Here is a 27,524-nt window from a genome sequence, read left to right as displayed (position 1 = left end):
TGCAGTTCGCAAGTACAGGTTCCATGTGCCTCGGGACTTTCCTACACAGAAGAAATTAGTTATTTTCTGAAAGACTCGACAAAGTCCTTGTCACAATCCTATATTTTGATTTGATTTGATTTATTATTGTCACATGTATTAACATACAGTGAAAAGTATTGTTTCTTGCGCGCTATACAGACAAAGCATACTGTTCATAGAGAAGGAAAGGAGAGAGTGCAGAATGTAGTGTCACAGTCATAACTAGGGTGTAGAGAAAGATCAACTTAATGCAAGGTAGGTCCATTCAAAAGTCTGACAGCAGCAGGGAAGAAGCTGTTCTTGAGTCTGGGACGTGACCTCAGACTTCTGTATCTTTTTCCCGACGGAAGAAGGTGGAAGAGAGAATGTCCGGGGTGCGTGGTGCCCCTAATTATGCTGGCTGCTTTTCCGAGGCAGCAGGAAGTGTAGACAGAGTCAATGGGTGGGAGGCTGGTTTGTGTGATGGACTGGGCTTCATTCACGACCTTTTGTAGTTCCTTGCGGTCTTGGGCAGAGCAGGAGCCATACCAAGCTGTGATACAACCAGAAAGAATGCTTTCTATGGGGCATCTGTAAAAGTTGGTGAGAGTCGTAGCTGACATGCCAAATTTCCTCCCTGTGACTGAGATACTCTCCCTGTGACTTTCCACAGAGAGCACTCCCTCAGCACTGACCCTCTGACAGTGCGGCACTCCCTCAGCACTGACCCTCTAACAGTGCGGCACTCCTCAGTACGGAGCCTCTGACAGTGCGGCAGTCCCTCAGTAGTGACTCTCTGACAATGCGGCACTCCCTCAGTACTGACCCTCTGACAGTGCGGCACTCCCTCAGTACTGACCCTCTGACAGTGCGGCACTCCCTCAGCACTGACCCTCTGACAGTGCGGCACTCCCTCAGTACTGACCCTCTGACAGTGCGGCACTCCCTCAGCACTGACCCTCTGACAGTGCGGCACTCCCTCAGCACTGACCCTCTGACAGTGCGGCACTCCCTCAGTACTGACCCTCTGACAGTGCGGCACTCCCTCAGTACTGACCCTCTGACAGTGCGGCACTCCCTCAGTACTGACCCTCTGACAGTGCGGCACTCCCTCAGTACTGACCCTCTGACAGTGCGGCACTCCCTCAGTACTGACCCTCTGACAGTGCGGCACTCCCTCAGTACTGACCCTCTGACAGTGCGGCACTCCCTCAGTACTGACCCTCTGACAGTGCGGCACTCCCTCAGCACTGACCCTCTGACAGTGCGGCACTCCCTCAGTACTGACCCTCTGACAGTGCGGCACTCCCTCAGCACTGACCCTCTGACAGTGCGGCACACCCTCAGCACTGACCCTCTGACAGTGCGGCACTCCCTCAGTACTGACCCTCTGACAGTGCGGCACTCCCTCAGTACTGACCCTCTGACAGTGCAGCACTCACTCAGTACTGACCCTCTGACAGTGCGGCACTCCCTCAGTACTGACCCTCTGACAGTGCAACACTCCCTCAGTACTGACCCTCTGACAGTGCGGCACTCCCTCAGTACTGACCCTCTGACAGTGCGGCACTCCCTCAGTACTGACCCTCTGACAGTGCGGCACTCCCTCAGTACTGACCCTCTGACAGTGCAATAGTCAATAGCTCTTCAACTAAGTGAAGTAGATTTGATTCTGACCAGCAACTCAGTCACACGGGGAGTGTCTCAGTCACAGGGAGGGTTTTGTTTCGGATTTTGTTCTTCTGTTTGTATTACACCTGAAGCCTCAAGTACTAATGTCTTAAATCCGCATTCAATCGAATGTCTTCCACACTATCCTCTCATATCTTCCCCAATCTGTCACTGAAGGAGATCACTTAAAAATCATTTACAGGCATCAAATAATGTCGATAATTATACCGAAACTAAAAGCCCACTGGTTTCAGGCGTTGCTCCTGAATGATAATGAGCCACTCTACCCTGTGCACCAGGGTGGGCTAGCGTCACTGGTCAGCCTTGTGGCTCGCTCTGTGATACTGCTGCTCCCTTCACTCGCTGACCAGTCACTCTCCTCTTTTTCTCCCTGTGTTCACAGGAAGAGGGATGGCTGTATTCCTGAATACTTCATCATTCAGGGATTTCGCCATCAGCCTGGGAACAAAACTGGCTCCCACAGCCCTCCAGAGTTTAGCTTCCTCCAAACCTACTCTTGCTATTCTCAACATTGATACAACCACTCGATATGTAGGATAAGTCTGTTTTTATTGTTATGGGTTGGTGTCTCGGCCAGCATTTATTGCCCATCCCTAATTCCCCTCGAGAAGGTGGTGGTGAGCCGCCTCTTGAATCACTGCAGTGAGGTGTAGGTCCACCCACAGTGCTGTTAGGGAGGGAGTTCCAGGATTTTGACCCAGCGACAATGAAAGTACAATGATATATTTCCAAGTCAGGATGGTGAGTTACTTGGAGAGTCCTCTGAATGTCTCAGTCCTACACAGAGAGCAGCAACTAAAATGGAAGCACTGGAAAGTCAGTCTGACAGCGTTTGTGGGAAGAGAAAAGCGCCAACGTTTCGAGTCTAGATGACCCTTCATCAGAGTAGTAACTAACTGTTTCATGTGGCTTGAATCCACATATTTGGTATCTGGGCCATTAACAAATGAATTCTTTGGGGGCAGTTGTAATGTAACACGTCTATTGGGAAATTGCTGGGATTCCAGTCAAGGGGGAGATTAGTGATCCAGAGAGATGGGTTTCAAAGAACAAAGAAAATTACAGCACAGGAACAGGCACTTCAGCCCTCCAAGTGCACCGACCATGCTGCCCGACTGAACTAAAACCCCCTACCCTTCCGGGAACCATATCCCTCTATTCCCATCCTATTCATGTACTTGTCAAGACGCCCTTAAAAGTCACTACCGTATCCGCTGCCAGTTCCTCCCCCGGCAACGAGTTCCAGGCACCCACCACCCTCTGTGTCAAAAATCTGCCTCGTACATCTCCTTTAAATCTTGCCCCTCACACCTTAAACCTTTGCCCCCTAGTAATTGACTCTTCCACCCTGGGAAAACGCTTCTGACTATCCACTCAGTCCATGCCCCTCATAATCTTGTAGACTTCTATCAGGTCACCCCTCAACCTCCGTTGTTCCAGTGAGAACAAACCGAGTTTAGAAACATAGACACCTAGAAAAACTACAGCACAAAACAGGCCCTTTGGCCCCACAAGTTGTGCCGAACATATCCCTACCTTTTAGGCCTACCTATAACCCTCCATCCAGGAGTCTCTTAAAAGACCCTATTGAGTTTGCCTCCACCACCACTGACGGCAGCCAATTCCACTCGCCCACCACCCTCTGTGTGAAAAACTTACTCCTAACATTTCCCCTGTACCTACCCCCCAGCACCTTAAACCTGTGTCCTCTCGTAGCAGCCATTTCCACCCTGGGAAAAAGCCTCTGAGAGTCCACCCGATCTATGCCTCTCAACATCTTATATACCTCTATTAGGTCTCCTCTCATCCTACGTCTCTCCAAGGAGAAAAGACCGAGCTCCCTCAGCCTATCCTCATAAGGCATGCCACTCAATCCAGGCAACATCCTTGTAAATCTCCTCTGCACCCTTTCAATCTTTTCCACATCCTTCCTGTAATGAGGCGACCAGAACTGAGCACAGTACTCCAAGTGGGGTCTGACGAGGATCTTATATAGCTGCATCATTATCCCCGGACTCGTAAACTCAATCCCTCGATTGATAAAGGCCAGCACACCATACGCCTTCTTAACCACCTCCTCCACCTGCGGGGCCGATTTTAGAGTCCTATGGACCCGGACCCCAAGGTCCTTCTGATCCTCTACAGTACTAAGAGTCTTTCCCTTTATATTGTACTCCTTCATCCCATTTGACCTGCCAAAATGGACCACTATGCATTTATCTGGGTTGAAGTACTTCTGCCACTTCTCCGCCCAGTCTTGCATCCTATCTATGTCCCTCTGTAACTTCTGACATCCCTCCAGACTATCCACAACTCCACCAACCTACGTGTCGTCAGCAAACTTACCAACCCATCCCTCCACTTCCTCATCCAGGTCATTTATGAAAATGACAAACAGCAAGGGTCCCAGAATAGATCCCTGGGGCACACCACTGGTGACCGACCTCCATTTAGAAAAAGACCCATCTATACACACTCTCTGCCTCCTTTGGGCAAGCCAGTTCTGGATCCACAGGGCAGCAGCCCCTTGGATCCCATGCCCTCTCATTTTTTCTAGAAGCCTTGAATGGGGGACCTTATCGAACGCCTTGCTAAAATCCATACAAACCACATCTACCGCTTTCCCTTCGTCAATGTGTTTAGTCACATTTTTGAAGAACTCCACCAGGCTCGTAAGGCACGATCTGCCTTTGACAAAGCCATGCTGAGTATTCTTGAGCATACTAAACCTCTCCAAATGCTCATAAATCTTGTCCCTCAGGATCTTCTCCATCAGCTTACAAACCACTGAGGTTAGACTCACCGGTCGGTAATTTCCTGGGCTATCCCTATTCCCCTTCTTGAAAATAGGAACCACATCCGCAATCCTCCAATCCTCCGGCACCTCCCCCGTCTCCATCAACGACGCAAAGATCATCGCCAGAGGCTCTGCAATCTCTTCCCTCGCCTCCCACAGTAACCTGGGGTACATCCCATCCGGACCCGGCAACTTATCTATCTTGATGCCATTCAAAGATTCCAGCACAACCTCTTTGTTAAAGTCCACATACTCAATCTTTTCAGTCCACCACAAGCCCGCAGTACATCCACCAAGGTCCTTCTCCTGGTTCCGTACTGATTTTCCCGCCTTCACCTTTTATAGGCCCTCTTCCTTCACGTCTCATCCTTTTACTCTTCACATATTTATAGAACGCCTTAGGGTTTTCCTTAATCCTACCTGCCAAGACCTTCTCGTGACCCCTTCTGGCTCTCCTAATTTCCTTCTTTAGTCCCTTCCTACAAGCCATATACTCATCTAGGTCCCTATCTTCGCCAAGCTCTCTGAACCTTTTGTACGCTTTCCTTTTCTTCTCGACTAGGTCCCGCACAGCTTTCGTGCACCACGGTTCCTTTAACCTACCAACTCCTCCCTGTCTGCTCGGAACGTTGTCCTGTAGAACTCTAGACAGACATTCCTTGAAAAACTGCCACCTCTCTTCAGTACAATTCCCCGAGAATACCTCCTTCCAATTTACTCCTCTAATTTGCTGTCTTATGTCTTTATATTTCCCCTTACTCCATATAAACGCTTTCCGAGCTTGCCTGATCCTCTCTTTTTCCAATGCAAGCATAAAGGAGATAGAGTTATGATCGCTATCCCCAAGATGCTCTCCCACTAAGAGATCCGACAAGTTTCTCCAACCTCTCCTCATAGCCAATGCCCTCCATACCAGGCAACATCCTGGTAATGCTTTTCTGTACCCTCTCCAAAGCCTCCACATCCTTCTGGTAGTGTGGCGACCAGAATTGAAGACTATATTCTAAGTGCGGCCTAACTAAGGTTCTATAACGCTGCAACATGACTTGCCAATTTTTAAACTCAATGCCCCGGCCGATGAAGGCAAGCATGCCGTATGCCTTCTTGACTACCTTCTCCACCTGCATGGCCACTTTCAGTGACCTGTGTACCTGTACACCCAGATCCCTTTGCCTATCAATACTCTTAAGGGTTCTGCCATTTACTGTATACTTCCTATCTGTATTAGACCTTCCAAAATGCATTACCTCACATTTGTCCGGATTAAACTCCATCTGCCATCTCTCCGCCCACGTCTCCAACTGATCTATATCCTGCCGTATCCTCTGATGGTCCTCATCGCTATCCGCAAATCCACCAACCTTTGTGTCGACCGCAAACCTACTAATCAAAGCAATTACATTTTACTCCAAATTATTTATATGTATTGCAACCGGCAAAGGTCCCAGCACTGATTCCTGAGGAATACCACTTGTCACAGCCCTCCATTCAGAAACGCACCCTCCCACTGCTACCCTCTGTCTTATTTGACCGAGCCAGTTTTGTACCCACTATGCCAGCTTAACTCTGATCCCATGCGACTTCACCTTCTGCATCAGTCTGCCATGAGGGACTTTGTCAAAGGCCTTACTGAAGTCCATGGAGACAACATCCACTGCCCTACCCTCCCTGGGAGAGTTAGTGATCTACAGGCATGGGTTTCACTGGGGGAGTTAGTGATCTGGAGTGATAGGTTTCACCGGGAGAGTTAGTGATCTAGAGAAATAGGTTTCACTGGGAGAGTTAGTGATCTAAAGAGATGGATTTCACCGGGGGAGTTAGTGATCTAGAGAGATGGGTTTCACTGGGAGAGTTAATGATCGAGAGAGATTGGATTAACTGGGGGAGTTAGTGATCTATAGAGATGGGTTTCACTGGAATTCGTGATCTAGAGAGATGGGTTTCACTGGGGGAGTTAGTGATCTTGCGAGATGAGTTTCCCTGGGGAGTAAGTGATCTTGGGAGTTGGGTTTCACTGGGAGAGTTAGTGATCTCGAGAGATGGGTTTCACCGAGAGTTAGTGATCTGGAGAGATGGGTTTGATTGGGAGAGCTATTGGTCTGGAGAGATGGGCTTCACAGGGAGATTTAGTGATCTGGAGATATTGGTTTCACTGGGAGAGTTAGTGATCTGGAGAGATGGGTTTCACTGGGGGAGCTACTGCTCCAGAGAGATGGGATTTACTGGGAGAGTTAGTGATCGAGAGAGATGTGTTTCACCGGGAGAGTTAATGATCTAGAGAGATGGGTTTCAATGGGAGTCAGTGATCCAGAGAGATGGGTTTTACTGGGAGAGTTAGTGATCCAGAGAGATGGGTTTCACTGGGAGTTAGCGATCTAGAGAGATGGGTTTCAAAGAACAAAGAAAATTACAGCACAGGAACAGGCTCTTCGGCCCTCCAAGCCTGCACCGACCATTCTGCCCGACCCTTCCAGGAACCATATCCCCCTATTCCCATCCTATTCATGTACTTGTCAAGACGCCCCTTAAAAGTCACTACCGTATCCGCTTCCACTACCTCCCCCTGCACCCACTACTCTCTGTGTAAAACATCTGCCTCGTACATCTCCTTTAAACCTTGCCCCTCGCACCTTAAACCTATGCCCCCTAGTAATTGACTCTTCCACCTTGGGAAAAAGCTTCTGACTATCCACTCTGTCCATGCCTCTCATAAGCTTGTAGACTTCTATCAGGTCTCCCCTCAACCTCCGTCGTTCCAGTGGGAACAAACCAGGTTTCTCCAACCTCTCCTCATAGCTAATGCCCTCCATAACAGGCAACATCCTGGTAAATCTTTTCTGTACCCTCTCCAAAGCCTCCACATCCTTCTGGTAGTGTGGCGACCAGAATTCAACACTATATTCCAAGTGCGGCCTCACTAAGGTTCTATAAAGCTGCAACATGACTTGCCAATTTTTAAACTCAATGCCCCAGCCGATGAAGGCAAGCATGCCGTATGCCTTCTTGACTACCATCTCCACCTGCATTGCCACTTTCAGTGACCCGTGTACCTGTACACCCAGATCCCTTTGCCTATCAATACTGTTAAGGGTTCTGCCATTTACTGTATATTTCCTATCTGTATTAGACCTTCCAAAATGCATTACCTCACGTTTGTCTGGATTAAACTCCATCTGCCATCTCTCCGCCCAAGTCTCCAACTGATCTATATCCTGCTGTATCCTCTGATGGTCCTCATCGCTATCCACCAATCCACCAACCTTTGTGTCGTCCGCAAACTTGCTAATCAAACCAGTTATATTTTCCTCCAAATCATTTATATATATTACAAACAGCAAAGGTCCCAGCACTGATCCCTGAGGAATGCCACTTGTCACAGCCCTCCATTCAGAAACGCACCCTTCCACTGCTACCCTCTGTCTTCTTTGACTGAGCCAGTTCTGTATCCACTATGCCAGCTTAACTCTGATCTCATGCGACTTCACCTTCTGCACCAGTCTGCCATGAGGGACTTTGTCAAAGGCCTTACTGAAGCCCATGTAGACAACATCCGCTGCCCTACCCTCCCTGGGAGAGTTAGTGATCTACAGGCATGGGTTTCACTGGGAGAGTTAGTGATCTAGAGAAATAGGTTTCACTGGGAGAGTTAGTGATCTAAAGAGATGGATTTCACCGGGGGAGTTCGTGATCTAGAGAGATGGGTTTCACTGGGAGAGTTAGTGATCTCGAGAGATGGGTTCCACTGGGGGTGGTTATTGATCTAGAGAGATGGGTTTCACCGGGAGAGTTAGTGATCTAGAGAGATGGGTTTCACCGGGAGTTAGTGATCTCGAGAGATGGGTTTCACCGGGAGTGTTAGTGATCTAGAGAGATGTGTTTCACTGGGAGAGTTAGTGATCCAGAGCGATGGGTTTCACTGGGGGAGTCAGTGATCTCGAGGTTTTGTTTTGATGCGTGGTGTGTATATATTGAAGCCTCTGTTTCACCGGTTTGTAAGTAGTACCGGGTGTGAAATCAGTTACAGTGAAACCTGGCTTGCTGAGGCCTGAGCCATGTATTTCGAGGAATCAGTATAAATAGTCTTCAGGCTGAGTTGGGGGGGTTGTGCTGTCTGCCCCTCTCCATCCGCTATTCCATGGATCACAGCATACATTGATTGGTTTATCCTGCCTGCTTTAGAGCCAATGCTGTGAATCTGTGAAAACCCTCTCCGTATCCAGGATTCTTCAATAAACAACAACATTATTAGTTTATTATAAAACCAGACTTGTCAAGTAGAAAGGCAAAGCTTATTAACTCACAGAATGAAATATGAACGTATAATAATTTAGAAACATAGAAAAATAGAAAAACTACAGCACAATACAGGCCCTTCAGCCCACAAAGTTGTGCCGAACATGTCCCTACCTTAGCGATTACTAGGCTTACCTATAACCCTCTATCTTACTAAGTTCCATGTACTTATCTAAAAGTCTCTAAAAAGACCCTATCGAATCCTCCTCCACCACCGTTGCTGGCAGCCCATTCCACACACCCACCACCCTCTGAGAGAAAAACTTACCCCTGACATCTCCTCTGTACCTACTCCCCAGCACCTTAAACCTGTGTCCTCTTGTGGCAACCATTTCAGCTCTGGGTAAAAGCCTCTGACTGTCCACTCGATCAGTACCTCTCAACATCTTATACACGTGTTCGTGTGTGTGCATGTGTGAGTGCGTGTGCGTGCGCACATGTGAGTATGAGTATGTGCATGTGTGTGTTTGTGTGTGTACATGTGCACAAGTGAGTTAGGATATTTAGAAAGAGAAATCCACTCTGTCCATGCCTCTCATAATCTTGTAGATTTCTATCAGGTCTCCCCTCAACCTCCGTCGCTCCAGTGAGAACAAACCAAGTTTCTCCAACCTCTCCTCATAGCTAATGCCCTCCATACCAGGCAACATCCTGGTAAATCTTTTCTGTACCCTCTCCAAAGCCTCCACATCCTTCTGGTAGTGTGGCGACCAGAATTGAACACTATATTCTAAGTGCGGCCTAACTAAGATTCTATAAAGCGTCAACATGACTTGCCAATTTTTAAACTCAATACCCCGGTTGATGAAGGCAAGCATGCCGTATGCCTTCTTGACTACCTTCTCCACCTGCATTGCCACTTTCAGTGACCTGTGTACCTGTACACCCAGATCCCTTTGCCTATCAATACTGTTAAGGGTTCTGCCATTTACTGTATATTTCCTATCTGTATTAGACCTTCCAAAATGCATTACCTCACATTTGTCCGGATTAAACTCCATCTGCCATCTCTACGCCCAAGTTTCCAACTGATCTATATTCTGCTGTATCCTCTGATGGTCCTCATCGCTATCCGCAAATCCACCAACCTTTGTGTCATCCGCAAACTTACTAATCAATCCAGTTACATTTTCCTCCAAATCATTTATATATATTACAAACAGCAAACGTCCCAGCACAGATCCCTGAGGAACACCACTTGTCACAGCCCTCCATTCAGAAACGCACCCTTCCACTGCTACCCTCTGACTTCTTTGACCGAGCCAGTTTTGTATCCACCTTGCCAGCTCACCTCTGATCCCATGCGACTTCACCTTCTGCACCAGTCTGCCATGAGGGACCTTGTCAAAGGCCTTACTGAAGTCCATGTAGACAACATCCACTGCCCTACCCTCATCAATCATCTTCGTCACTTCCTCGAAAACCTCGATCAAGTTCGTGAGACACGATCTCCCCTTCACAAAACCATGTTGCCTCTCACGAATACGTCCACTTATTTCCAAGTGGGAATAAATCCTGTCTCGAAGAATCCTTTCCAATAATTTACCTACCACTGATATAAGGCTCACCGGCCTGTAATTACCTGGATTATTCTTGCTATCCTTCTTAAAGGGGGAGGTTTATCAGAAGGACGTATTTTACACAGAGGGTGGTGGGGGCCTGGAATGCGCTGCCAGGCAAGGTGGTGGAGGCGGACACACTGGGAACGTTTAAGACTTATCTAGATAGCCCCATGAACGGAGTGGGAATGGAGGGATACAAAAAAATGGTCTAGTTTGGACCAGGGAGTGGCGCGGGCTTGGAGGGCCGAAGGGCCTGTTCTTGTGCTGTATTATTCTTTGTTCTTTGTTAAACAAAGGAACAACATTGGCGATTCTCCAATCCTCTGGAACCTCCCCTATAATGTGGAGATGCCGGCGTTGGACTGGGGTAAGCACAGTAAGAAGTCTCACAACACCAGGTTAAAGTCCAACAGGTTTATTTGGTAGCAAATACCATAAGCTTTCGGAGCAATGCTCCTTCGTCAGATGGAGTGGTCTCTGTTATCGTTCAGAGACCACTCCATCTGACGAAGGAGCATTGCTCCGAAAGCTTATGGTATTTGCTACCAAATAAACCTGTTGGACTTTAACCTGGTGTTGTGAGACTTCTTACTGTACCTCCCCTATAGCCAGTGAGGATCCAAAGATTTCTCTCAAGGCCCCAGCAATTTCCTCCCTTGCCTCTCTCAGTATTCTGGGGTATATCCCATCAGGCCCTGGGGGCTTATCGACCTTAATGTTTCTCAAGAACCCCAGAGGCCATCTGCAAACTTACTAACCATGCCTCCTATATTCTCATCCAAATCATTAATATAAATGACAAATAACAGTGGACCCAGCACTGATCCCTGAGGCACACCGCTGGTCACAGGCCTCCAGTTTGATAAACAACCCTCTACAACCACCCTCTGGCTTCTGTCAAGAAGCCAATTTTGTATCCATTTAGATACCTCATCCTGGATCCTGTGAGATTTAACCTTATGCAACAACCTACCATGCGGTACCTTGTCAAAGGCCGTGCTAAAGTCCATGTAGACAACATCAACTGCACTGCCCTCATCTACCTTCTTGGTTACCCCTTCAAAAAACTCAATTAAATTTGTGAGACATGATTTTTCACTCACAAAGCCATGCTGACTGTCCCTAATCAGTCCTTGCATCTCTAAATGCCTGTAGATCCTGTTCCTCAAAATACCTTCTAACAACTTACCCACTACAGATGTGAGGCTCACTGGCCTGTAGTTCCCAGGCTTTTCCCTGCAGCCCGTTTTAAACAAAGGCACAACATTTGCCACCCTCCAATCTTTAGGCACCTCACCCATGACAATCGATGATTCAAATATCTCTGCTAAGAGACTCGTAATTTCCTCCCTAGCCTCCCTGTGTCCTGGGATACACTTCATCAGGTCCCGGGGATTTATCTACCTTGATGCGCTTTAAGACTTCCAGCACCTCCTTCTCTGTAATATGTACACTCAAGACATCACTATTTATTTCCCCAAGTTCCCTAACATTCAAGCTGATGACACCAAGATTGGTGGAATAGTGGATGAGGTGGAGGGCTGTTGTAGGCTGCAAAGAGACATAGATAGGATGCAAAGCTGGGCTGAAAAATGGCAAATGGAGTTTAACCCTGATAAATGTGAGGTGATTAATTTTGGTAGGACTAATTTAAATGTGGATTACAGGGTCAAAGGTAGGGTTCTGAAGACTGTGGAGGAACAGAGAGATCTTGGGGTCCATATCCACAGATCTCTAAAGGTTGCCACTCAAGTGGATAGAGCTGTGAAGAAGGCCTATAGTGTGTTTGCTTTTATTGTAAGAAGTTTAACAACACCAGGTTAAAGTCCAACAGGTTTATTTGGTAGCAAAAGCCACACAAGCTTTCGAGGCTCTGAGCCCCTTCTTCAGGTGAGTGGGAATTCTGTTCACAAACAGAACTTATAAAGACACAAACTCAATTTACATGAATAATGGTTGGAATGCGAATACTTACAACTAATCCAGTCTTTAAGGAACAAAACAATGGGAGTGGAGAGAGCATCAAGACAGGCTAAAAAGATGTGTATTGTCTCCAGACAAGACAGCCAGTGAAACTCTGCAGGTCCACGCAACTGTGGGAGTTACAAATAGTGTGACATAAACCCAATATCCCGGTTGAGGCCGTCCTTGTGTGTGCGGAACTTGGCTATCAGTTTCTGCTCAGCGACTCTGCGCTGTCGTGTGTCGCGAAGGCCGCCTTGGAGAACGCTTACCCGAATATCAGAGGCCGAATGCCCGTGACCGCTGAAGTGCTCCCCAACAGGAAGAAAACAGTCTTGCCTGGTGATTGTCGAGCGGTGTTCATTCATCCGTTGTCGCAGCGTCTGCATAGTTTCCCCAATGTACCATGCCTCGGGACATCCTTTCTTGCAGCGTATCAGGTAGACAACGTTGGCCGAGTTGCAAGAGTATGTACCGTGTACCTGGTGGATGGTGTTCTCACGTGAGATGATGGCATCTGTGTCGATGATCCGGCACGTCTTGCAGAGGTTGCTGTGGCAGGGTTGTGTGGTGTCGTGGTCACTGTTCTCCTGAATGCTGGGTAGTTTGCTGCGGACAATGGTCTGTTTGAGGTTGTGCGGTTGTTTGAAGGCAAGAAGTGGGGATGGCCTTGGCGAGATGTTCGTCTTCATCAATGACATGTTGAAGGCTCCGGAGGAGATGCCGTAGCTTCTCCGCTCCGGGGAAGTACTGGACAACGAAGGGTACTCTGTCCTTCAACCGATGCTATACACTAGATACATCGATGACATTTTCTTCCTTTGGACTCATGGTGAGCAATCACTGAAACAACTCTATGATGACATCAACAAGTTCCATCCCACCATCAGACTCACCATAGACTACTCTCAGTAATCGGTTGCATTCTTGGACACACGCATCTCCATTAAGGACGGTCACCTCAGCACCTCACTGTACCGCAAGCCCACGGATAACCTCACGATGCTCCACTTCTCCAGCTTCCACCGTAAACACGTTAAAGAAGCCATCCCCTACGGACAAGCCCTCCGAATACACAGGATCTGCTCGGATGAGGAGGATCGCAACAGACACCTCCAGACGCTGAAAGATGCTCTCATAAGAACAGGATATGGCGCTCGACTCATTGATCAACAGTTCCGACGCACCACAGCGAAAAACCGCACCGACCTCCTCAGAAGACAAACACGGGACACGGTGGACAGAGTACCCTTCGTCGTCCAGTACTTCCCCGGAGCGGAGAAGCTACGGCATCTCCTCCGGAGCCTTCAACATGTCATTGATGAAGACCAACATCTCGCCAAGGCCATCCCCACACCCCCACTTCTTGCCTTCAAACAACCGCATAACCTCAAACAGACCATTGTCCGCAGCAAACTACCCAGCCTTCAGGAGAACAGTGACCAAGACACCACACAACCCTGCCACAGCAACCTCTGCAAGACGTGCCGGATCATCGACACAGATGCCATCATCTCACGTGAGAACACCATCCACCAGGTACACGGTACATACTCTTGCAACTCGGCCAACGTTGTCTACCTGATACGCTGCAAGAAAGGATGTCCCGAGGCATGGTACATTGGGGAAACTATGCAGACGCTGCGACAACGGATGAATGAACACCGCTCGACAATCACCAGGCAAGACTGTTCTCTTCCTGTTGGGGAGCACTTCAGCGGTCACGGGCATTCGGCCTCTGATATTCGGGTAAGCGTTCTCCAAGGCGGCCTTCGCGACACACGACAGCGCAGAGTCGCTGAGCAGAAACTGATAGCCAAGTTCCGCACACACAAGGACGGCCTCAACCGGGATATTGGGTTTATGTCACACTATTTGTAACTCCCACAGTTGCGTGGACCTGCAGAGTTTCACTGGCTGTCTTGTCTGGAGACAATACACATCTTTTTAGCCTGTCTTGATGCTCTCTCCACTCCCATTGTTTTGTTTCTTAAAGACTGGATTAGTTGTAAGTATTCGCATTCCAACCATTATTCATGTAAATTGAGTCTGTGTCTTTATAAGTTCTGTTTGTGAACAGAATTCCCACTCACCTGAAGAAGGGGCTCTGAGCCTCGAAAGCTTGTGTGGCTTTTGCTACCAAATAAACCTGTTGGACTTTAACCTGGTGTTGTTAAACTTCTTACTGTGTTTACCCCAGTCCAACGCCGGCATCTCCACATCTTAGCTTTTATTAACAGGGGATTGGAGTTTAAGAGCCGTGGGGTTATGCTGCAACTGTACAGGACCTTGGTGGGACCACATTTGGAATATTGTGTGCAGTTCTGATCACCTCACTATAAGAAGGATGTGGAAGCGCTGGAAAGAGTGCAGAGGAGATTTACCAGGATGCTGCCTGGTTTGGAGGGTAGGTCTTATGAGGAAAGGTTGAGGGAGCTAGGGCTGTTCTCTCTGGAGCGGAGGAGGATGAGGGGAGACTTAATAGAGGTTTATAAAATGATGAAGGGGATAGAGTGAACGTTCAAAGACTATTTCCTCGGGTGGATGGAGCTATTACAAGGGGGCATAACTATAGGGTTCATGGTGGGAGATATAGGAAGGATATCAGAGGTAGGTTCTTTACGCAGAGCGTGGTTGGGGTGTGGAATGGACTGCCTGCAGTGATCGTGGAGTCAGACACTTTAGGAACATTTAAGCGGTTATTGGATAGGCACATGGAGCACACCAGGACGATAGGGAGTGGGATAGCTTGATCTTGATTTCAGATAAAGCTCGGCACAACATCGTGGGCCGAAGGGCCTGTTCTGTGCTGTACTGTTATAGAACATAGAACATAGTTGATTGGAAAACGGCTAATGTTACGCCGCTGTTTAAAAAAGGAAGGAGACAAAAGGCGGGTAACTATAGGCCGGTCAGCTTAACGTCTGTAGTAGGGAAAATGCTGGAATCCATTATTAAAGAGGAGATAGCAGGGCATCTGGATAGAAATGGTTCGATCAATCAGACGCAGCATGGATTCATGAGGGGAAAGTCGTGCTTGACGAACATGTTGGATTTTTATGAAGATGTGACTAGGGCGGTTGATGGAGGAGAACCAGTGGATGCGGTGTTTTTGGATTTCCAAAAGGCGTTTGATAAGGTGCCCCATAAAAGGCTGCTGAAGAAGATTAGGGCACACGGAGTTGGGGGTAGTGTGTTAAAGTGGATTGGGGACTGGCTATCCGACAGGAAGCAAAGAGTCGGAATAAATGGGTGTTTTTCCGGTTGGAGGAAGGTAACTAGTGGCGTGCCGCAGGGATCGGTACTCGGGCCGCAACTGTTTACCATTTATATAGATGATCTGGAGGAGGGGACGGAGTGTAGGGTAACGAAGTTTGCAGACGACACAAAGATAAGTGGAAAAGTGAATCGTGTGGAGGACGGAGAAGATCTGCAGAGAGATTTGGACAGGCTGAGTGAGTGGGCGAGGATATGGCAAATGGAGTATAACGTTGAGAAATGCGAGGTTATACACTTTGGAGGAAATAATAACAAATGGGATTACTATCTCAATGGAAACAAATTAAAACATGCTACCGTGCAAAGGGACCTGGGGGTCCTTGTGCATGAGACGCAAAAGCCCAGTCTGCAGGTACAACAGGTGATCAAGAAGGCAAATGGGATGTTGGCCTATATTGCGAGGGGGATAGAATATAAAAGCAGGGATGTCTTGATGCACCTGTACAGGGCATTGGTGAGGCCGCAGCTGGAATACTGTGTGCAGTATTGGTCCCCTTATATGAGGAAGGATATATTGGCATTGGAGGGAGTGCAGAGAAGGTTCACCAGGTTGATACCGGAGATGAGGGGTTTGGATTATGAGGAGAGGCTGAGGAGATTGGGTTTGTACTCGTTGGAGTTTAGAAGGATGAGGGGGGATCTTATGGAGACTTATAAGATAATGCGGGGGCTGGATAGAGTGGAGGCGGAGAGATTCTTTCCACTTAGTAAGGAAGTTAAAACTAGAGGACACAGCCTCAAAATAAAGGGGGGTCGGTTTAAGACAGAGTTGAGGAGGAACTTCTTCTCCCAGAGGGTGGTGAATCTCTGGAATTCTCTGCCCACTGAGGTGGTGGAGGCTACCTCACTGAATATGTTTAAGGCGCGGATGGATGGATTCCTGATCGGTAAGGGAATTAAGGGTTATGGGGATCAGGCGGGTAAGTGGTACTGATCCACGTCAGATCAGCCATGATCTTATTGAATGGCGGGGCAGGCTCGAGGGGCTAGATGGCCTACTCCTGCTCCTATTTCTTATGTTCTTATGTTCTTATGTGCCCATCCAATAACCGCTTAAATGTTTCTAAAGTGTCTGACTCCACTATCACTGCAGGCAGTCCATTCCACACCCCAACCACTCTCTGCGTAAAGAACCTACCTCTGATATCCGTCCTGTATCTCCCACCACGAACCCTATAGTTATGCCCCCTTGTAATAGCTCCATCCACCCGAGGAAATAGTCTTTGAACGTTCACTCTATCTATCCCCTTCATCATTTTATACACCTCTATTAAGTCTCCCCTCAGCCTCCTCCGCTCCAGAGACAACAGCCCTAGCTCCCTCAACCTTTCCTCATATGACCTACCCTCCAAACCAGGCAGCATCCTGGTAAATCTCCTCTGCACTCTTTCCAGCGCTTCCACATCCTTCTTATAGTGAGGTGACCAGAACTGCACACAATATTCCAAATGTGGTCTCACCAAGGTCCTGTACAGTTGCAGCATAACCCCACGGCTCTTAAACTCCAACCCCCTGTTAATAAAAGCTAACACACTATAGGCCTTCTTCACAGCTCTATCCACTTGAGTGGCAACCTTTAGAGATCTGTGGATATGGACCCCAAGATCTCTCTGTTCCTCCACAGTCTTCAGAACCCTACCTTTGACCCTGTAATCCACATTTAAATTAGTCCTACCAAAATGAATCACCTCACATTTATCAGGGTTAAACTCCATTTGCCATTTTTCAGCCCAGCTTTGCATCCTATCTATGTCTCTTTGCAGCCTACAACAGCCCTCCACCTCATCCACTACTCCACCAATCTTGGTGTCATCAGCAAATTTACTGATCCACCCTTCAGCCCCCTCCTCTAAGTCATTAATAAAAATCACAAAGAGCAGAGGACCAAGCACTGATCCCTGCGGCACACCGCTAGCAACCTGCCTCCAATCCGAAAATTTTGCATCGACCACCACCCTCTGTCTTCGGTCAGACAGCCAGTTACCTATCCAATCGGCCAACTTTCCCTCTATCCCACACCTCCTCACTTTCATCATAAGCCGACCATGGGGGACCTTATCAAACGCCTTACTAAAATCCATGTATATGACATCAACTGCCCTACCTTCATCAACACACTTAGTTACCTCCTCAAAAAATTCTATCAAATTTGTGAGGCACGACTTGCCCTTCACGAATCCGTGCTGACTATCTCGGATTAATCCGCATCTTTCTAAATGGTCGTAAATCCCATCCCTAAGGACCCTTTCCATCAATTTACCAACCACCGAAGTAAGACTAACCGGTCTATAATTACCAGGGTCATTTCTATTCCCTTTCTTAAACAGAGGAACAACATTCGCCATTCTCCAGTCCTCTGGCACCATCCCCGTGGACAGCGAGGACCCAAAGATCAACGCCAAAGGCTCTGCAATCTCATCCCTTGCCTCCCACAGAATCCTAGGATACATTTAATCAGGCCCAGGGGACTTATCGACCTTCAGTTTATTCAAAACTGCCAAGACATCCTCCCTCCGAACATCTATTTGTTCTATGTTCTATGTTCTAACAGTAAATACTGTTGAGAAATATTCATTTAGGATCTCACCCATCTCTTGCGGATCCACACATAGATGACCTTGTTGATCCTTAAGAGGCCCTACTCTCTCCCTAGTTACTCTTTTGCCCTTTATGTATTTGTAGAAGCTCTTTGGATTCTCCTTTGCCTTATCTGCCAAAACAATCTCGTGTCCCCTTTTTGCCCTCCTGATTCTCTCTTAACTCTACTCCTACACCCTCTATACTCTTCAAGGAATCCACTTGATCCCAGCTGCCTATGCATGTCATGTGCCTCCTTCTTGTTCTTGACCAGGGCCTCAATATCCCGAGTCATCCAGGGTTCCCGACTTCTACCAGCCTTGCCCTTCAATCCAAGAGGAATGTGCTTACCCGGAAACCTGGTTAACACACTTTTGAAAGCCTCCCACTTACCAGACATCCCTTTGCCTTCCCACAGACCCCCAATTAATGTTGAAAGTTCCTGCCTGTTGCCATTAAAATTGGCCTTGCTCCAATTTAGAATTTTAACTTTTGGGCCAGACCTATCTTTCTCCATAGCTATCTTAAAACTATGCCTAGATCCCTCTGTATGTTAATGCTTCTAAGAGTTCTGCCATTTACTGTATACTTCCTTCCTGCATTAGATTTTCCAAAATGCATCACTTCGCATTTGTCTGGATTAAATTCCATTTGCCATTTCTCCGCCCAAGTATCCAGGCTATCTCGATCCTGTTCTATCCTCTGGCAATCCTCCTCTCTATTCACAGCTCCCCAATCTTTGTGTCCACAATCCACAAATTATTAATCAGCCCACCAGCATCTCCTCCAAATCATTTATATATATTACAAACAACAGGGGTCCCTGCACTGATCCCTGCGGAACATCACTGGTCACAGATCTCCAGTCAGAAAAACTCCCTTCCACTGCTGCCCTCTGTCTTCTCTGACCAACGTAAGAAGTCTCACAACACCAGGTTAAAGTCCAACAGGTTTATTTGGTAACAAATACCATAAGCTTTCGGAGCACTGCTCCTTCATCAGATGGAGTGGAAATGTGCTCTCAAACAGGGCAGAGACACAAAATCAAGTTACAGAATACTGATTAGAATGCGAATCTCTACAGCCAGCCAGGTCTTAAAGGTACAGACAATGTGGGTGGAGGGAGCATTAAGCACAGGTTAAAGAGATGTGTATTGTCTCCAGACAGAACAGCTAGTGAGATTCTGCAAGTCCAGGAGGTAAGCTGTGGGGGTTACTGATAGTGTGACATAAACCCAACATCCCGGTTTAGGCCGTCCTCATGTGTGCGGAACTTGGCTATCAGTTTCTGCTCAGCGACTCTGCGCTGTCGTGTGTCGTGAAGGCCGCCTTGGAGAACGCTTACCTGAAGATCCAAGGCAGTTCTGTATCCATCTTATCAGCTCACCATGGATCCCATCTGACTTCACCTTTATCAGTCTGCCATTAGGGACCTCGTCAAAGGCCATGCTAAAATCGCTGTAGACAATATCCACCACCCTCATCAATCTTCTTTGTCACTTTTGAAAAAAACTCGATGAAGTTAGTGAGACACGATCTCCTCTTCACAAAACCATGCTGCCTATTGCTAATAAGTGCATATCTTTCCAAATGTGAGTAAATCCTGTCCCTAAGAATCTTCTTAGGGGCGGCTCAGTGGCACGGTGGTTAGCACTGCTGCCTCACAGGGACCTGGGTTCCATTCCCAGCTTGGGTCACTGTCTGTGTGGAGTTTGCACATTCTCCCCGTGTCTGTGTGGGTTTCCTCCGGGTGCTCCAGTTTCCTCCCACAGTTCAAAGATGTGCGGGCAGGTGGATTGGCCATGCTAAATTGACCCTTAGTGTCAGGGGGACTAGCTAGGGTAAGTGCATGGGGTTATGGGGATAGGGCTTGGGTGGGATAGTGGTTGGTGCAGACTCGATGGGCCGAATGGCCTTCTGCACTGTAGGAATGTATGATCTATGAACATTCTGCAGTAATTTCCCTACCACTGATATAAGACTCACTGGCCTGTCATTTCCCGGATTATCTCTATTGCCCCTTGGCTATTCTCCAGTCCTCTGGGTCATCTCCTGTGACTTAAAAGAACATGCAAAGATTTTGAACAAGGCCCCAGGAATTTCCTTCCTTGCCTCCCTCAGTATTCTGCGATACATTCCATCAGGTCCCTTAATACTTTTCAAAATGCCCAATACCTCCTCTCTTTTTATCTCAACATGTCCTAGAATGTCAGCATTCTCCTTTCTACACTCACCATCCACCACATCCTTCTCCTTTATGAATACTGATGCAAAGTACTCGTTCAGGACCTCACCCACCTCATCTGGCTCCACACACAAATTCCCTCCCCTGTCCTTGAGTGGACCCACCCTTCCCTGAGCTACCCTCTTCCTCCTGATATAGGTATAAAATGCCTTGGGATTCTCCTTAGTCTTGTTTGCCAAGGACATTTCATGGCCCCTTTTACCTCTCCTAACTCCTTGCTTAAGTTCTTTCCTACTTTCTTTATATTTTTCGATTCCTGTCTTCAGTTTCCTAAACCTTACGTATGCCTCCTTTTTCTTTCTGACTAAGCTCACAATTTCATCTTGTCAGCCACGGTTCCTGAATCTTGCCATCCTTATTCTTCATTTTCACAGGAACATGCTGGTCCTGAACGCTAATCGACTGGCCTTTAAAAGATTCCCGCATGACAGATGTGGATTTACCCTCAAACAGCCACCCCCCAATCTACATTCCCCAGTCCCTGCCTAATATTGTCATCGTTAACCCTCCCCCAATTTCATACTTTCACCCGAGGCCTCCTCTTATCCTTATCCATTAATAACTTAAAACTTACGGAATTATGGTCACTCACTGTTCCCGAAATGCTCAAAAGAGCTGCAAATGGACAGACTGTGAGCAGCAGAGAGGATGAAGCTGGGGGAGTGGAGCTGGACCAGCTGAATGTTTTAGTCCTGAATCAAGTGTATATTTGTTATTTTCACAATAACTGACTTGTAATGCACTGCAAATTGTGTTTCATTTTCTCCACCTTCAGTCTTTTAATCATTGATATTTCTGGGTAAATTTTTATACTTTGTTTTTAATTTTCTTGTGCACCAAGGAAGAGAAGCCTATACTTTGATTTTTATATCAGGTATCTGCCTGTATGTGTGTGTGTGACACACTTGTCGTGTCTTTACGTCAGACCATGATCTTTTGTTCTCTCGCTTGTCTCCCTCGTCTTAATAATCTGATTTTGAGTGGTTAATCTGCCGCTGCCTCTGTGCTGTGGTTTGCTTTGTGTAGAATTTGTCACGACTTTAGCAGGCTTTGTGTGTGTGGAGATGGTGACCATGTCTTTTCCAGTTCTCGGACAGTCAGCCCCAGTGCAGTCTTGAGCGCTGGACCCCAGCTGCAGTCACTTGGACAATATAGGAAGATCCAGAGTGTCACATTGAAGTGCTGGGACTGGAACAGAAACACAGGAACAGGAAGAGGCCATTCAGCCCCTCAAACCTCTCGTCATTCAATGAGTTCATGGCCTTCCTTGCAGTCTATCTCCATATCCTGTCTTTGTCCCGATAATCTTTGGTGAAGAGACATCCACCAATCTCAGATTTAAAATTGACAATTGATCCAGCATTAATTATTGATGTGGAAGACAGTTCCAAACTTCTACCACCATTTATGTGCAGGAGTGTTTCCTCATTTCACTCAAAGAACAAAGTACAAAGAGCAGTACACCAGAGGGACAGGCCCTTCAGCCATCGAGGCCTGCGCTGATCATGATGCCTGCCTAAACTAAAACCGTACGCACTTACGGAGTCCGTATCCTTCCATTCCCATCCTGTTCATGTATTCGTCTCGATGCCCCTTAAATGCCGCTATCGTACCTGCTCCCACCCCCTCCCCGGGCAGCGCCTTCCAGACATTCACCACCCTCTGTGTAAAAAACTTACCTCACACATCTCCTCTAAACCTTTCCCCACGCACCTTAAACCCATGTCCCCGAGTACTTGACTTTTCTACCCTAGGAAAGAGCATCTGACTATCCACTCTGTCCAGGCCACTCATAATCTTGTAAACCTCTATCAGGTCACCCCTCAACCTCCTTCGTTCCAGTGAGAACAAACCGAGTTTATCCAACCTCTCCTCATAACTAAAGGACAGGCTCCCGAAAGGTCAGGTTCCAATCAGCTCACCCTCTGGAAATCTATCTTATCAGCTGTCCGGATGATTCTGAAATATATTAACCTCCCTTTCCCCTCTTTCATTTCAACCTCCATACTTTATTAAGCCACTTTATTGAGAGTGTTGTGGGGGGAGACACAGACACACAGCAAATAAGCTGGCCTATGAGAGAGGAAGCAGCAGAGTGGGGGGACTCCTGGTTCCATTCCAATGTTAGTGTCATAGGTTCTTCGGATAAAGTTAATAAACCCCCGCATTGTGTCCATTAGAGATACCCAGCTGTGTCTATTAGAGATACCCAGCTGTGTCCATTAGAGATACCCAGCTGTGTCCATTAGAGATACCCAGCTGTGTCCATTAGAGATACCCAGCTGTGTCCATTAGAGATATCCAGCTGTGTCCATTAGAGATACCCAGCTGTGTCCATTAGAGATATCCAGCTGTGTCCATTAGAGATACCCAGCTGTGTCCATTAGAGATACCCAGCTGTGTCCATTAGAGATATCCAGCTGTGTCCATTAGAGATACCCAGCTGTGTCCATTAGAGATATCCAGCTGTGTTCATTAGAGATACCCAGCTGTGTCCATTAGAGATACCCAGCTGTGTCCATTAGAGATATCCAGCTGTGTCTATTAGAGATACCCAGCTGTGTCCATTAGAGATATCCAGCTGTGTCCATTAGAGATATCCAGCTGTGTCCATTAGAGATATCCAGCTGTGTCCATTAGAGATATCCAGCTGTGTCCATTAGAGATATCCAGCTGTGTCCATTAGAGATATCCAGCTGTGTCCATTAGAGATATCCAGCTGTGTCCATTAGAGATATCCAGCTGTGTCCATTAGAGATATCCAGCTGTGTCCATTAGAGATATCCAGCTGTGTCCATTAGAGATACCCAGCTGTGTCTATTAGAGATACCCAGCTGTGTCCATTAGAGATACCCAGCTGTGTCTATTAGAGATCCCCAGCTGTGTCCATTAGAGATACCCAGCTGTGTCTATTAGAGATACCCAGCTGTGTCCATTAGAGATACCCAGCTGTGTCTATTAGAGATCCCCAGCTGTGTCCATTAGAGATACCCAGCTGTGTCCATTAGAGATACCCAGCTGTGTCTATTAGAGATCCCCAGCTGTGTCCATTAGAGATACCCAGCTGTGTCTATTAGAGATATCCAGCTGTGTCCATTAGAGATACCCAGCTGTGTCTATTAGAGATATCCAGCTGTGTCCATTAGAGATACCCAGCTGTGTCCATTAGAGATATCCAGCTGTGTCCATTAGAGATATCCAGCTGTGTCTATTAGAGATACCCAGCTGTGTCTATTAGAGATATCCAGCTGTGTCCATTAGAGATATCCAGCTGTGTCCATTAGAGATATCCAGCTGTGTCTATTAGAGATATCCAGCTGTGTCTATTAGAGATATCCAGCTGTGTCCATTAGAGATACCCAGCTGTGTCCATTAGAGATATCCAGCTGTGTCTATTAGAGATATCCAGCTGTGTCCATTAGAGATATCCAGCTGTGTCCATTAGAGATATCCAGCTGTGTCTATTAGAGATACCCAGCTGTGTCTATTAGAGATACCCAGCTGTGTCCATTAGAGATACCCAGCTGTGTCTATTAGAGATACCCAGCTGTGTCCATTAGAGATACCCAGCTGTGTCTATTAGAGATACCCAGCTGTGTCCATTAGAGATATCCAGCTGTGTCTATTAGAGATACCCAGCTGTGTCCATTAGAGATACCCAGCTGTGTCTATTAGAGATATCCAGCTGTGTCCATTAGAGATATCCAGCTGTGTCTATTAGAGATACCCAGCTGTGTCTATTAGAGATACCCAGCTGTGTCTATTAGAGATACCCAGCTGTGTCCATTAGGGATATCCAGCTGTGTCCATTAGAGATACCCAGCTGTGTCTATTAGAGATATCCAGCTGTGTCCATTAGAGATATCCAGCTGTGTCTATTAGAGATACCCAGCTGTGTCTATTAGAGATACCCAGCTGTGTCCATTAGAGATATCCAGCTGTGTCCATTAGAGATACCCAGCTGTGTCTATTAGAGATATCCAGCTGTGTCCATTAGAGATACCCAGCTGTGTCTATTAGAGATACCCAGCTGTGTCTATTAGAGATACCCAGCTGTGTCCATTAGAGATACCCAGCTGTGTCTATTAGAGATATCCAGCTGTGTCCATTAGAGATATCCAGCTGTGTCTATTAGAGATACCCAGCTGTGTCTATTAGAGATACCCAGCTGTGTCTATTAGAGATACCCAGCTGTGTCCATTAGGGATATCCAGCTGTGTCCATTAGAGATACCCAGCTGTGTCTATTAGAGATATCCAGCTGTGTCCATTAGAGATATCCAGCTGTGTCTATTAGAGATACCCAGCTGTGTCTATTAGAGATACCCAGCTGTGTCCATTAGAGATATCCAGCTGTGTCCATTAGAGATACCCAGCTGTGTCTATTAGAGATATCCAGCTGTGTCCATTAGAGATATCCAGCTGTGTCTATTAGAGATACCCAGCTGTGTCTATTAGAGATACCCAGCTGTGTCCATTAGAGATATCCAGCTGTGTCCATTAGAGATACCCAGCTGTGTCTATTAGAGATATCCAGCTGTGTCTATTAGAGATATCCAGCTGTGTCTATTAGAGATATCCAGCTGTGTCCATTAGAGATATCCAGCTGTGTCCATTAGAGATATCCAGCTGTGTCTATTAGAGATATCCAGCTGTGTCCATTAGAGATATCCAGCTGTGTCCATTAGAGATACCCAGCTGTGTCTATTAGAGATACCCAGCTGTGTCTATTAGAGATATCCAGCTGTGTCTATTAGAGATATCCAGCTGTGTCTATTAGAGATACCCAGCTGTGTCTATTAGAGATATCCAGCTGTGTCTATTAGAGATATCCAGCTGTGTCCATTAGAGATACCCAGCTGTGTCTATTAGAGATATCCAGCTGTGTCTATTAGAGATATCCAGCTGTGTCTATTAGAGATATCCAGCTGTGTCCATTAGAGATATCCAGCTGTGTCCATTAGAGATACCCAGCTGTGTCTATTAGAGATACCCAGCTGTGTCTATTAGAGATATCCAGCTGTGTCTATTAGAGATATCCAGCTGTGTCTATTAGAGATACCCAGCTGTGTCTATTAGAGATACCCAGCTGTGTCTATTAGAGATATCCAGCTGTGTCTATTAGAGATATCCAGCTGTGTCTATTAGAGATACCCAGCTGTGTCTATTAGAGATATCCAGCTGTGTCTATTAGAGATATCCAGCTGTGTTTGTTACCTGTCCTGAACCTTGTGCACAGTAGCTGTCATGACTAAGTTTATAGTATCGTACATTTTGTTCTGTATTTTAGAACATTTAATTCTGCAGACATTATGTGTCCTTAGAACTGTATTTCAGTGCAGCAATCCTCTGACGGTGGATGATCTGGGGGGGGGGGGGTGGGGGTGGGGGGGAGGTACACAGGGGCTCTGGGGGAATGCTCTGTGAGGGTGGATGATCTGGGGGTGGGGGGAGGTACACAGGCGCTCTGGGGGAATGTTCTGTGAGGGTGGATGATCTGGGGGGGGGGGGGTACACAGGGACTCTGGGGGAATGCTCTGTGAGGGTGGATGATCTGGGGGGGGTACACAGGGACTCTGGGGGAATGCTCTGTGAGGGTGGATGATCTGGGGGGGGAGGTACACAGGCGCTCTGGGGGAATGTTCTGTGAGGGTGGATGATCTGGGGGGGGGGGGTACACAGGGGCTCTGGGGGAATGCTCTGTGAGGGTGGATGATCTGGGGGGGGTACACAGGGACTCTGGGGGAATGTTCTGTGAGGGTGGATGATCTGGGGGGGAGGGGGGGGGAGGTACACAGGGACTCTGGGGGAATGCTCTGTGAGGGTGGATGATCTGGGGGGGGGGGGGGAGGTACACAGGGACTCTGGGGGATAGCTCACTGTTGAAGAGGTTATTGTGATCATATTGAAGCAATAATTGTGTTGTGACACAGAATGGTGGGTAGAGCCTTCTCTTGTCTTCATTCCAGTCACCCACGTCTCACTCTCACCCACCCACCCACTCACTCACTGTCACTGTCACTCACTCTCACTCACTGTCACTGTCACTCACTGTCACTGTCACTCACTGTCACTGTCACTCACTGTCACTCACTCTCACTGTCACTCACTCTCACTGTCTCTCACTGTCACTCTCACTCACTGTCACTGTCACTCACTGTCACTGTCACTCACTCTCACTGTCTCTCACTGTCACTGTCACTCACTGTCACTGTCACTCACTCTCACTGTCTCTCACTGTCACTGTCACTCACTGTCACTCACTGTCACTGTCACTCACTCACTGTCACTCACTGTCACTGTCACTCACTCTCACTGTCACTCACTGTCACTGTCACTCACTCTCACTGTCACTCACTCTCACTGTCACTCACTCTCACTGTCACTCACTCTCACTGTCACTCACTGTCACTGTCACTCACTGTCACTGTCACTCACTGTCACTCACTGTCACTGTCACTCACTCACTGTCACTCACTGTCACTGTCACTCACTCTCACTGTCACTGTCACTCACTGTCACTCACTCTCACTGTCACTCACTCTCACTGTCACTCACTGTCACTGTCACTCACTCTCACTGTCACTCACTCTCACTGTCACTCACTGTCACTGTCACTCACTCTCACTGTCACTCACTGTCACTGTCACTCACTCTCACTCACTCTCACTGTCACTCACTCTCACTGTCACTCACTGTCACTGTCACTCACTCTCACTGTCACTCACTCTCACTGTCACTCACTCTCACTGTCACTCACTGTCACTGTCACTCACTGTCACTCACTCTCACTGTCACTCACTCTCACTGTCACTCTCACTGTCACTCACTGTCACTGTCACTCACTGTCACTGTCACTCACTGTCACTCACTGTCACTCACTCTCACTCACTCTCAATCACTGTCACTCACTGTCACTCACTGTCACTCACTGTCACTCACTCTCACTGTCGCTCACTGTCACTCACTATCACTCGCTGTCACTGTCACTCACTCTCACTGTCACTGTCACTGTCACTCACTGTCACTCTCACTGTCACTCACTGTCACTGTCACTCACTGTCACTCACTCTCACTGTCACTCACTCTCACTGTCACTCACTCTCACTCACTCTCAC

The 27,524-nt window shown here is 47.4% G+C and overlaps 1 protein-coding gene across 1 annotated transcript in view; it reads left to right on the top strand.

Annotated features, from left to right (window-relative positions):
- The window catches only part of LOC144493935 (phosphofurin acidic cluster sorting protein 2-like), a 410,987-nt gene that overhangs the window by 261,015 nt on the left and 122,448 nt on the right, over positions 1-27,524 (top strand). The window contains exon 19 of the mRNA XM_078213510.1: positions 21,249-21,281. Within this exon, the coding sequence (XP_078069636.1) occupies positions 21,249-21,281 (33 nt within the window). The remainder of the gene's footprint in view (positions 1-21,248; positions 21,282-27,524) is intronic.

Source organism: Mustelus asterias, chromosome 5, assembly GCF_964213995.1.
Source record: "Mustelus asterias chromosome 5, sMusAst1.hap1.1, whole genome shotgun sequence".
NCBI classification, from domain to species: Eukaryota; Metazoa; Chordata; class Chondrichthyes; order Carcharhiniformes; family Triakidae; genus Mustelus; species Mustelus asterias.
Note: the sequence above shows the minus strand (reverse complement) of the source record. Positions and strands in the feature narration are given on the sequence as shown.